The sequence below is a fragment of the Vitis vinifera genome, chromosome 12, assembly GCF_030704535.1.
Source record: "Vitis vinifera cultivar Pinot Noir 40024 chromosome 12, ASM3070453v1".
NCBI lineage: Eukaryota > Viridiplantae > Streptophyta > Magnoliopsida > Vitales > Vitaceae > Vitis > Vitis vinifera.
In genome coordinates, this window is record NC_081816.1 from 22516155 (window position 1) to 22528382 (window position 12228).

Sequence of the window (12228 nt, forward strand, 5' to 3'; positions counted from 1 at the left end):
ATTAATTCTAAATACATTTGATATATTTTTAACATCAAATCCAAGTTGGTTTCAATTAATTTTAAAAATAAATTAGACTTATAGTCTAATAATTAACTCAAATTAATGGGTTTTTGGGTTCAAAATAAACACAAATATATACATGAAAGTCAAACAAAACCAATCTCAAAAGACTTGGTTTGGCTCGGTTTTTTATTCCAAATCTGGTCAGTTCAGTTTTTATCACATATAAAATTGACTATATCGATTCAATTTATAATTTATCTAAAAACCAACCCAATCAACCTTATTTACACTCCTACTTCAAAAATATCCAAGAATGGATGACTCATACATAGATAAAGGAACTTTTTAACTACTTACAATTACATGTAAATTGCTTAGCACTTAAGACACATAGAAGGTTTTCTTCATTAATAACTTTGATACAATAACATAATTAGAAGAGTTGTGTAAATATTACAACATATTTTCAAATGTTACCTTTTCTAACAACTTCTATTAGTACTTGATACTGGGAAAAAAATATCCTAATTGTGAAGGAAAAGCCGAAGGAGAAAAGCAATGCTTTTCCTTTGGATAATTGTCTATTTTTTGCTCATTCTCCTTGCGTTTTGTTGAGGAAGAAGCATAAGGAGATCTGCTTGTTATTCTGTAAAATATAAAGCAAATTCAAGACTAAAGAATCAATACATAGAAAAGATAGCAAACAATTGAATGTAGGCTAATTCAAGACTAAAGAATTAATACATAGAAAAGATAGCAAACAATTGAATGTAGGTGTCGTATCATATCCCTTTTTAGAAAAATTAAGGACATATTTTATGGAGGAGTTTATAAAAACTCTTTGGTTGTGTTTGGTTCCTGAAAGGTATTAAGGAAAAAAAAAATTCTAAGGAAAATAATTTTCTTATGTTCAGTTTCACGATGGAAAATATAAAAGAAAATAAAATATAATTAAAATTAGTTAGAAATATATGTATTTTAAAATTATTTAGTTTTTATATAATGAAAAAACAAGTGAAATAAGTTAAAAAAAAGTATATAAAAATGATTTATTAATTTTAAACTTATTTCTTATTTTCTTTCATTTTTTCTTTCTTTTCACTTTTTTTTTTATCTATTTTTTTTTCCTCACATTTTCCCTCAAATCTTCCAAGAATCAAATATGGGCTTTAAAAAACTTATAATGATACATTTTTTCTCTTTAGTGCATGCATTGCCTTCTTGAGATAAATTAAAGAATTGAGTTTTTTTTCTTTAAAAAAATTCTTGTTGTATATTAAGCTTTCATTGATAAGATCATCATATTAATATCAAATGTTGTCTTTAAGATTGGATATATAACGAAGTAAGAACAAAGAAAGTTAAATATACCGGTCACGACGTTTCTCCAGAAAACGTTGGAGGGAAGATTTTCTCGCAATTGGAAAGTCTGCAAGAGATGAAAAATTCAATTATGATCGAATAATATAACTAAGATCACATTATAAAGTAAATGAGCACAAAATATAATTAAAAGGTTAATCCAATAATCCACACAGAATTTGCAAATTTTATCCTTCTACACCCACTACATAATTAGACCGACTTCATTGAGAATACTATGAAATCCCCCATCCAATAACCCTAATGTTAGGGTTGGTTTTTTGAAAAACATTAAGAAAAGAAAAAAAAATGTTGAAAATGATGATTTTCCCACATTTGAATTTCATGGAAAATGATTAAAAAAATGAGAGAAAATTCAAAAAGATTTTCCTCCCCATTGCTAAAGAATTTTTTTTTCTCTCAACTATTCTATAAACAACCAAATAAGACTAAAATTTTATAATTTTTCTCTCCTTTTTCTTCTTTTCTTCTAATATCTTTCTATTTTCTTCCCTTTAGGCTATGTTTGGTTTTTAGAAAATTTGAGGGAAAATGATAAAAAAGGAAAATAGAGGAAAAGAATTAGTGAAGGAAAATAAAAAAATAGGATTAAATTCAATAAATTGTTTTTATATGTTTCTTCAAACTCATTTCACTTGTTTTTCTTCATCATAGTAAGATTAAATAATTTAAAAATACATAAATTTTTAATTAATTTTAATTTTATATATATATTGTATTTTTTACGGTGAAATCAAATATGAAAAAACTATTTTTCTTAATATTTTTTTTTTCTTTTTTTAGTATTTTTCGAAACCAAATACAGCCTTAAACTTTTATAAATAAAACATAACCGCAAGGCCCTCTTTCCTCCCTAAATTGATCACAGAAATGAATTTTTTAATCATAAATTCACCATTGGCTAGTGTGTCGAATATTACCAGCTTGTAATCTGCAGAAAGATGGCAACCCAGATGGATGAGATGGAGCTATCGTTGGATCTTTCTTTGGGATCATGGCTTCAGAATTAGTAGGAGAAGAGCTTTCCCTAGCAAAATGCAGGATGGTTTGAACCTATGGCATTCAATAGTGTGATTATTAACATATGACATTTAAAACAAGAAAAGAAAAAAAAAAGTGAACAACCGTCTACAATACCTTATCCATAGTAATATTGTCGTAGATAAATAGATAGCTAGATAGATAGTACCTTATCCATGGTAATATGGTCGTAAACATTGATAGTCCCTGCATAGAAAATTGTGAGTTGTGCCCCAGGGAACTTGTCATCAGATGAATCCGACATTGTGTTGTCACACCTAAACATAATAAGAAAACTTTATTTGATTTCATATATGATATTTAAGTCTATTTCCTAATGGTTTAAGCTTAATCATAAACAAAAAGACATATTCGTCATTCGACGTTTTGGTTTGTCATCTTCATATGAATATGATTAGATTGGGTAATCAAATTTATACATAAAATAAACATATATAGATTGATTTGATATACGTTATTAATCCATTATCTGTCAACTTAAGTTTTTAAGAATGATAATTTAATAATTCATATGTAATTATTTACAACAAGCGTGATGAGTGTTGGTTTACCATCTTTAAATGAATGATCACATTATATCATAAATAAAAAAAACAATTCCACGGGTTTTGACTTGTTGGATAAATCTCACTGCATTGTTTCTCAAGTCTATATATAATAATAATAATAAATTAAGAATATCTTTTGCCGATTGAAAACCACTAAGAAAAAAAAATATTAAAAAAATTATTTTCTCCATGGATCTTTTAGGACCAAGTTCTTAAATTTATCTTAAGCTTTTAAATTCCATCATTAGCTTTGCAAATGGATCACTGTCGACCAACTTCTCTATTGAGGTTGAAAGAAAGATTAGATTATATAAAAAAGAAACAAAAGATCGTGACCTATCAAATTCACCTCTATTGTTTGGTTCATCATAACTTGTTCTATTTATTATGTAAAATATAAAATAAAATCAAATATAATTAAAATTAGTTAAAATTTAATATATATTTTAAATTATTTAATCTTTAAAAAAATGAGGAAATTTTTTATATTTGAATTTAATATAATATCTAAAAAAATTTATTGATTTTTAATTTTGTTCCCGTATTTTCCCACAAGTTTTCGTTAATCAAATATAACTTACATATTTAGTTTATTACCAAAAAGTTTAAACTATATTGGCTAATCGGGATTTAAAATGATTCTCTCTTTCTCAAAATAAAAAAGTAGATAAATATGTTTGATAATAAAAATATATAAAATAATTTTTTTAAATAAATAAATAATAATATAAATATGACAAGAGATTAAAAATTAAAACAATTAAGATATTTAAAAAAAAAAAAAAAAACGAATAACAAATAATTATATAAATATGCAAACTTTCTCTAGAGATTCTCAATAAACGAATTGACGTACCTAAGTCCCGGAAGCAACTCCTGCTCCAAGAGAGACGACAGTCGAGGCGAACCGCCGCCAAATTTAGGCGCCATGAGAGGGCGGAGAGGCGACCTTTTGATGGTCTCCGACTCATCCACGTTCGTTTTGCCTCCATCGGACTGAGTCTTGGATATGAGGTACTTTCGGAACATGGAAATGGTTCGAGACATGTCATTGGTTTGCTTCAGGCCTGATTTGGTCTGATGTTCATTCATGACTACTTTCTCCATTCTCCAAGCCTGAACTCAATGCTAGCTTCAGCCTTATGGTTAATTTGCAATGCAGTCTGTATCTCTTTTTTAGGGTTTTTCTCTGTGATAACGAAGTCCTTTTGTTGCAGAAGAGCCACCAGTCATGTTGTCTGCATTCTGCAATGGAGAGAACTCAGAGAAGGGTTCTTCAAGCTTCAGATACGTTCAGAAATGGAGAAAAATAAAATGAGGAAAATAGCAGAAGAAAACTCTGAATATTTCATTATCGCATGTATTTATATAAAAAAAATTGTTTTAAATAAATTATTATACAGTTTGGGGGTGTGTTAAAGAAATGATTTTTTGATGTATGGTTTAACTTAAATGGTATGTTTGCTTCTCCCCAAATTTGAGAGAAAATATAAGAAAAAAAAAAAAAGAAAAAATAAAAGGATGGAAGAAATATAAAAAATAAATTTAAATTCATTAAATTATTTCTATATATATTTTAACTTATTTTAATATAAAAATTAAATAATTTTATTACAACAAAATCAAACATAACCTAAGTATTTTTAAATTATTTAATCTTTATATAAAAGAAAAAAAATGAAATTAGTACAAAAAAACATATACAAATAATTATTGACTTTAATGCTATGTTTGGTTCTCGAAAATTTTGAGGGAAAATGTGAGGGAAAGAAAATAAAGAGGGAAAACGGAAGAAAATAAAAAATGCATTCAAAATCAATAAATCATTTTCATATATTTCTTTAAATTCATTTTACTTCATTATATAAATATTAAATAATTTTAAAATATATAAATTTCTAACTAATTTTAATTATATTTAATTTTCTTTTATATTTTCCGTTGTGGAACAAAACATGGAAAAACCAATTTCTTTAACATTTTTTTTGCTTTTTTAATACTTTCCGAGAATCAAATCAAACGTAACATAAAGGTATTTTTTTATATATTTTTTTCATTTTATTTTTTATCTCTGTTTTCTTCCTCTTGTTTCTTAAACTTTCTAAGAACAGATTAAGAAATACGCACCTAAATTCAAGATTAGCCAAATATAACACGAAAATGACAGTGGTGGGAGTTCTTAGCTCCTCAAAATAATTTTAAAGTGTTTTATCATAGTTCATCTAGAAACGATCAAATTAACAACATTTCCTTTATTTTTCTTTTATTAAAAAAAGAATTAACCAACAAAATCTTAATCCAAAGCAAGGTAAGCCAACCTTGATTTCAAAAAAGGTTTAGCATAATTTTCACGGGCATTCATGATAAGAATTAATTAAGCTAAAAAAAAAAAAAGAAGAGCCGAATTACCTGATAGAAGTGGAGTAGCCAAGCCACTTATTCCATGTCTGTTGAGATTGTAATTGGCATATATGGTGAGGGAGAGAATGAAATTTATAGAGATGGGAGCTTGGAGACAACGCCTAGGATTGTAGTGTTGTTGACGGTGGATTCTATGCCAATGTTAACTTGCTTGGATGTAGCCACATGGGGTTGGTCACATTGCGGTGCATGTTTTTTCATGCTACTCAATTCTAATGTCGACACGTGTGTAATCTTGAAAAACCCTGACCGACACAATAGTACTTGATTTTTATTTTGATATTTTGAATGCGATGACCGTGACATAACACTGACTTCTTGGCATGGCATTTGTAGGGGTATATTTTGAGTGTGACTTCAAACTAACCTCTTAATGATTTGTTATTTGTTGGTTGGTTCGGGATTTGAACGGTTTCGATTGGTTTGAATTGGGTTTATGATGGATTCAAGTTCAACTTGAAGTATTGAACATTCCAATCAAATTTAAATTTGAATGCAATCTTAAGCTGAGTTTAACTTAAATTTGACACATTCTTTCGAGTTCAGGTTAAGTTTGAATTATACTTAAACTTAGATTGAATTAAATTATATTGAATTCATCCATAGTGAGTTTTTTTTAAAAATAATAATAATGAAAGTATAAAAAAGGAAAAAATGTTATGTAATGTAATAATATATAATATGATTAAATTTAATAATTTTCTTTTAAAGTTATTTTAAAGCATATAAAATAAATATGATTATGTATTATATAAATTATAAAATATTTTAAGATGTTAAATCAAGTTTGGGTTAGGTTAAGTTTGGATCACTCCAATCCTTGGTACAACTAGGGATGGCAATTTTGTGGGCTACCTAGGTAACCCACCACACCCCGCCCCACCCGTCCTTATTGGGACGGGTATGAAATATAAAAAAAGGTATAAGTCGAGTTTGTGGATATTTTAAAAACCCAAATCGGGTTTGAGACAAGTATGGATCTTGTTTCAACCTGTCTCGCCTCGCCTCGCCCCGAATATAAATTTACAAAATTATACTTTAACTACTACTAAAATGCCAAAAACCTTCATGTTTCATCCTTCCCATTTGCCCTAATTTCGACGGTTGCTTCTTCTTCTTCTTCTTCTTCTTCTTCTTCTTCTTCCTCTGATGCACTGCTTGAAACCCTATCTCCAGTATCAATACCATTTCTTATTCCTCCCTCACACCAACTGAAATACTCTGAAATCAATTCCATCTTATTCTTAGTTTAGCCTCAGTGCCCAAAACTCCTCTCTCACGACATCAAACTAGTCATAGGCCCCGATCTCCTTGCCCTAAATATGTGCAATTCAATCATCCAAAACATTACTTTTAAGTCTTTGTCCCAGAGTACAACTCAAAAGGAATATGAAAACTTTTGAAGTAGTGGATTTGATGAAATCTTGGTTCAAAGATTGGCTTGAAGAGGGATTCAAATTCATGGCTAATGTTGACCCATGTTCTCGTTTGGTTCATTGTTCATTTTGTTCTCCTGAGAATTGTTTAGATGAACTTTTTTTTTTCACATTAATTTTCAGTCATTTAAGTTAATTATGGGCTTAAGATTATAGATTGTTGTGGTGTTAATTTGAATGTTGATATTATTTTTTCATATTTAGTATATTATCAAAATCTCGTTATTTTGTAGTGAAAGGAAAGCGCATTTAGGTATGATCAATTAAGGTAAGGGCTCAATGGACATCCAAGACAAGGCGGGGCGAGGATGGGGTTATTAATCATTTTGTTAATGGGGATGAGAACCAATCAACCTGCCTCGACCCCAGTTTGTACCGAGGATGAGAAATAATTGTGTAATGGGGGTGGGAATGGGATAGGAATAACCCATCCCAAACCCGCACCATTACCATTCCCAAGTACAACCTCAAACCTAGATTAAGTTTGGTTATAAAAATCAACTTTAAATATTAATAATGTTTGTATAAACATGCTAAAATTTGAAAATTTCATTTGAGTTGAATCAATCCATCTAAATCACTGAAATAAAATTCATAAATAAGTTCAAGTCATGTTTGGTGCATGAAAATAAAAAGTAGAAATGGATATCTCATTTATTTTCTCATTCATTACTATGTTTGAATAATTCAAGTGGTCGTGTAGATGAAATAAAATATCATTCAATCGAAAATGAAATCTCATTCATAAGTGAGATTTTAATTTATTTCTCATAAAAGATATTTTGATTTTCTTAGTACAAGTTGTTTTTTAAAAACATTTTTTAAAAAATAAAAAACCAAAACTTATTTTGATAATTTTTATTTTGATTTTGTAAAAAAATTACAAATTCAATTTATATAATATAAACGGAATTTAATTCAAGTTTTATTAAAAATAAAAATAATTTTATAATTAAAAATAAATTAAAGCATAAATAAATTTTAATAAAATATGAATAATAAAATTATAAGAAAACCATAAATTATAAAAAAAAAAAAACAAAACAAAAATAATCTCAAAAAATAATTTTTAAAAACAATTTCTAAAAATAGTTCTCAATTATTTTCGGGACAAATCTTATTTATAAATTCAAACATATTTTTTATTCTTGGTAAAATTGTTTTACAATTATATGCAATCAAAAAAATTTCAACTCGAACTTCTATTTTTTTAAATACTAAAAATGCCTTAAAATAATTTTTAAAAAATTAACCCATTTTAATAATAAATTTTATTAAAAAAAACATTTTTGATTGAAAATTTGCCAAACATGTTTTCTTCCATAATCAAATGCATCCTTTCAATCTTTTAAACCACTCTTATTTATTTTATCTTTCATTTTTATTATTTTGTATATTTTCATAATTTTCGAACCTAAATAGGGTTATGAGATTGTCTTCTCAGTCCAACTGTCATCACTTGACCTCCATAGCACGTATATCACATAAACCCACGGGTAACAAAGACATTCTTCTCATTATTTTAACAATTTTCTAATTGGAATTAATGCATTGAAAATTCCATGTCGCGGTGGGTGATAATAACATGGGAAAAGAAGCCATTATAAAATATTAGACAGACTTGAGGCACGTCGATAATCACGTGTTTCTTATGTGGCATGAAAAAAGGCAAAATGGATGAGACAACATCCATTCGAAAATTTTAATTATAAATTATAATATCAAATATTTTAATGATTTATAATTAATTTATATGTGGCCTAATAAAAATATTTTTAATTGGATATTTAGTTTTCCCACCTTAACATAAATGGCATGGGTTATAATAAGTCAATGAAATTCATATCCAGCCATTAAAATTGCATGAGAAAAAATCTAAATTATGAGTTACTCTTAATTTGATAGATTCAGTTTAAGATTGTGAAAGGTTTTTAACTCAAATCAAATAATATCTACACAATTAGAAATTGGTTATTAAAAATGGTATTAGAATCTATCCTCAATCGTGTGAGGATTTATTTGACTTTTTGTCTATTTGATCCCACAATCTATGTAGCACAATAAAAACATTATATCTTTATGAAAGTAATTGTGATATTTCACATAAAAAAGTTCTTACCGTAATAGTTATTTAAGTTTGAAACAGATAATATCTACACAATTGAAAGTAAATCGTTACAAATATGATCAAACTTATCATGAGTTTTGAGATTATTACAAAAGCCAAAATTAGGATATCTAAAATGTGATAATTAAAAAAATGAAAAAAAAAAAACAACTTTTTTTATACGTTCTTCGACGCAATAGATTTTATTTTTTATGTAAATGAATATTTTTTTAATAAGTTTCAAAATTATGATTACTTTTCAATTGGTATTTGATTTTAAAAAGATCTTTACAATATTTTAGAATTAAAAAATTCTTCATAATTCTAAAAAAGAGTTTTACAAATATGAATAGAAATATTCTATTTAAAAGTCTGATCTCCAATTTTAGAGTAATTTTAGCTAAGATCTTGTTGGTTTGGAGACCTCATGGTTTTTTACATCGAATAGATTAGAATGCTATATGATTATATCCATTTAATGATTGATTTTATTTATATTTATATGAGATTTAGACAAACCTAAAAGAAGTAATAAATTGTTAATTTGACGATACAAAAATAACCACTGCAATTGATCCTGTAATAAATTAACCCATTAGATTTAGAAAAGCTTTTACTCTCAAATACCAAAAGTAACGTTAAATGTTAACTACAATTTATAAGAATATTTGAATAAAAACTTTTCAATGCCATATACCTATATTTTCAAGAAATATAAAGATTTATTTTTATTTAATTAAAATATCAAAATTATCTTTATTTTTAATAAAAACATTTTAAAAATAAAGCTCTCAAATATAAAACCAATCACACAATTCAAATAGTTATTGTTACAATTAAAATGCAAAGCTAATAATATTCATTCTATAACATACAATTTCTTTTCCACACCTCATGCAAAAAAAATTTAGGAGAAAATTTTCTATTTATTATATTAGGAAAATTATATTTGCATTTACCCAAATGATCTTTACATCTACTTGCATAATGAGTATTTTTAGGATAAAAATGTCTTCGATGAGATTCCTAAAATACTATTTTCTTCTTTTACATTTCTTTTAATCTCTCTATAACTTTAACAAAATTTATCACCGAGAGCTATGTCTCTCACTAATGAATAATCATCTTTAATGATTCTACAAATGTGGAAGTATATTTTTTATAATAGTTTTTATATTTCTTTTCATATTTTTTAAGTTGGGAAAAGGAGGTGTCGTTAATGGTATCCAATGTTGGAGGGTTGAACGTTTTGTTTTATAAATATCTAATACTATACTTTTAGACAAACTTAGAATGTTTGAAACTATACATTTGGACATCTTATCTATCAAACAATTGAATTCTATCCCAAATTTTTATAGATATTTCTATTTTATTTGGCTTTCTAATATTGCACATCTCCTCATCCTCATTTCTATTGTAGAAAACTCTATTTGGACCTCTCAATGGCACACCATGGAATGAGGTTTTTCTTTTTTTTTCATTTCTATTGTAATTTTTCACAAATTCTCATTTATAATTTATTTCTAAACTCTTCCTAATTGTTTTTCAAATATTCTTATAAATTTTGTGTCATAAATTATATAACAAAATAAGCCCTAAAAGATATTTATTAGATATGTTATATATATAATTGGAATTGGTTGTGAATCTCGAACTTCAAATACTCTTCTATTATCAAATGAGTTTAAAATAAGATAGTTTTTTCTTATAGTTTGTAGTTAAGAGAAAAAAAAAAAAAAAGAGTGAAAGAGAAGAATAAAAAGAGTGTTTTAATACTTCTAAAATTATAGAGGGTTGGAGTAATAAGACTATTATTTTTAAGGGGATGTGTAAATAAAGTGGATGAAAAGATCTACTTGGTGGAAACAAAATTACCAAATATAATTTCCCCTATATCAATATAAATATATTAATTATTTTATTTATATAATATTTCAAATAAAAAAATGTTAATTTTGAAAAGTATCCTTCACAACAATGCTTCAACAAAAACCTATCATAGGATAGTAGCCAATTTTCTCATTCAAATGAGCTTTAACCTTTTTTACTCCATTTTTTTTATATAAATTTATAATATATATATATATATATATATATATATATATATATATATATATATATATATATATTTGAGGTGAACGAACATATTTAGAATTATAACACTTCGTAGGATGAAGGATACTTTTCAAACTCAAAATCGAAATCGAGTATTTTAAACTCGATTTCAAGAGAAAAGTATATTTTGGTGATATAGTTACGAGATACCATTTTTAACCTAAAAATGAATAAAATTTGAAATATTTTTACAAGGTTCTCATTTGAATTCAAATTTATAAAAAAGCCAACTTAAACACATTTACCTAAAAATAATTATATATATATATATATTTTTTTTGTCATTACGTTTGATCTAATAGTGCATAGAATTTGAATTACTTTATAAGGGCTCTTAATTAAACCAAAATTTATAAATTCCAAACTCAATACATGTACTTAAAAATAATTAAAATCTTTACCTTTTAATAATATAAGTACTACCATTCGTCACTGACTGAGCCAAAAAATAAGTTGAGGGGGCAAGATAACACCAAAGGACTTGCATAGTCATGGTAAATTTGTGGTCAAGGCATATGCCCCTCCTAAGCACTGCCTAGCTTCGCCCTTACCCTTGGCCACCAAGTTCCAACCTTTCACTTGAGAATGCATAAAACTTGAATTATTTTTATAGGTTTTTTTTTTTTTTAAATGTGGGTATGAAAAATTATTTTAGAATGCATGAAATCTAAATTATATTTTAGAACAATTACATCAAATGCCCCATTACATTGGGAAAATGACAATCGGGGGGAAAACAAGAGCAATAATACTTTACAACGCTTTACAAGGATTTATTTGATTATGACTTGATGGGCGATAGACAATTATTTTCAATATTTGAATTTGACTTAAGTTTTTTCAATCTAAACTTAATTTGAAATAATCTTGAACCAAAATTTCTCAATTTGAAAGGATCTTTAGCCAAAATTTCAACTAGAACCTAATTTACATAACATTTTTATAATATTTATAATTATCAGTATTAACCCAATCTTAACCCGATTTTGAATCATAGGTACATTCAACCCGACCAACCGAAACCTAACATGAAGTCAACCGGACCTTGGAAAGATTAAGCTATATTATACTTCAATTAAGTACAATAGATTAGAGGTAGGATTGGGTTACACTCAAGTTATTATTATTATTATTATTATTATTATTATTATTGTTTTGGTTGGGCTGT

At 26.6% G+C, this 12228-nt stretch overlaps 1 protein-coding gene across 3 annotated transcripts; it reads right to left on the reverse strand.

The window, feature by feature from the left end:
- Positions 1-387: 387 nt before the first annotated feature.
- LOC100244072 (protein TIFY 10A) lies at positions 388-5536 on the reverse strand. 3 transcript variants are annotated; one of them, XM_010659694.3, is made up of 6 exons: positions 5388-5536; positions 3835-4216; positions 2579-2687; positions 2310-2442; positions 1378-1435; positions 388-652 (listed from the first exon to the last, which is right to left on the reverse strand). In XM_010659694.3, the coding sequence occupies exons 2-6, from the start codon at positions 4083-4085 to the stop codon at positions 502-504; spliced, it is 702 nt and encodes a 233-aa protein (XP_010657996.1). In that variant the 5' UTR covers positions 4086-4216; positions 5388-5536; the 3' UTR covers positions 388-501. The 3 variants fall into 3 exon arrangements, with proteins under 3 accessions (XP_010657996.1, XP_002263256.1, XP_010657995.1); XM_002263220.5 differs by having other exon boundaries at positions 3835-4223; XM_010659693.3 differs by having other exon boundaries at positions 3835-4259.
- Between the last annotated feature and the right edge of the window lie 6692 nt (positions 5537-12228).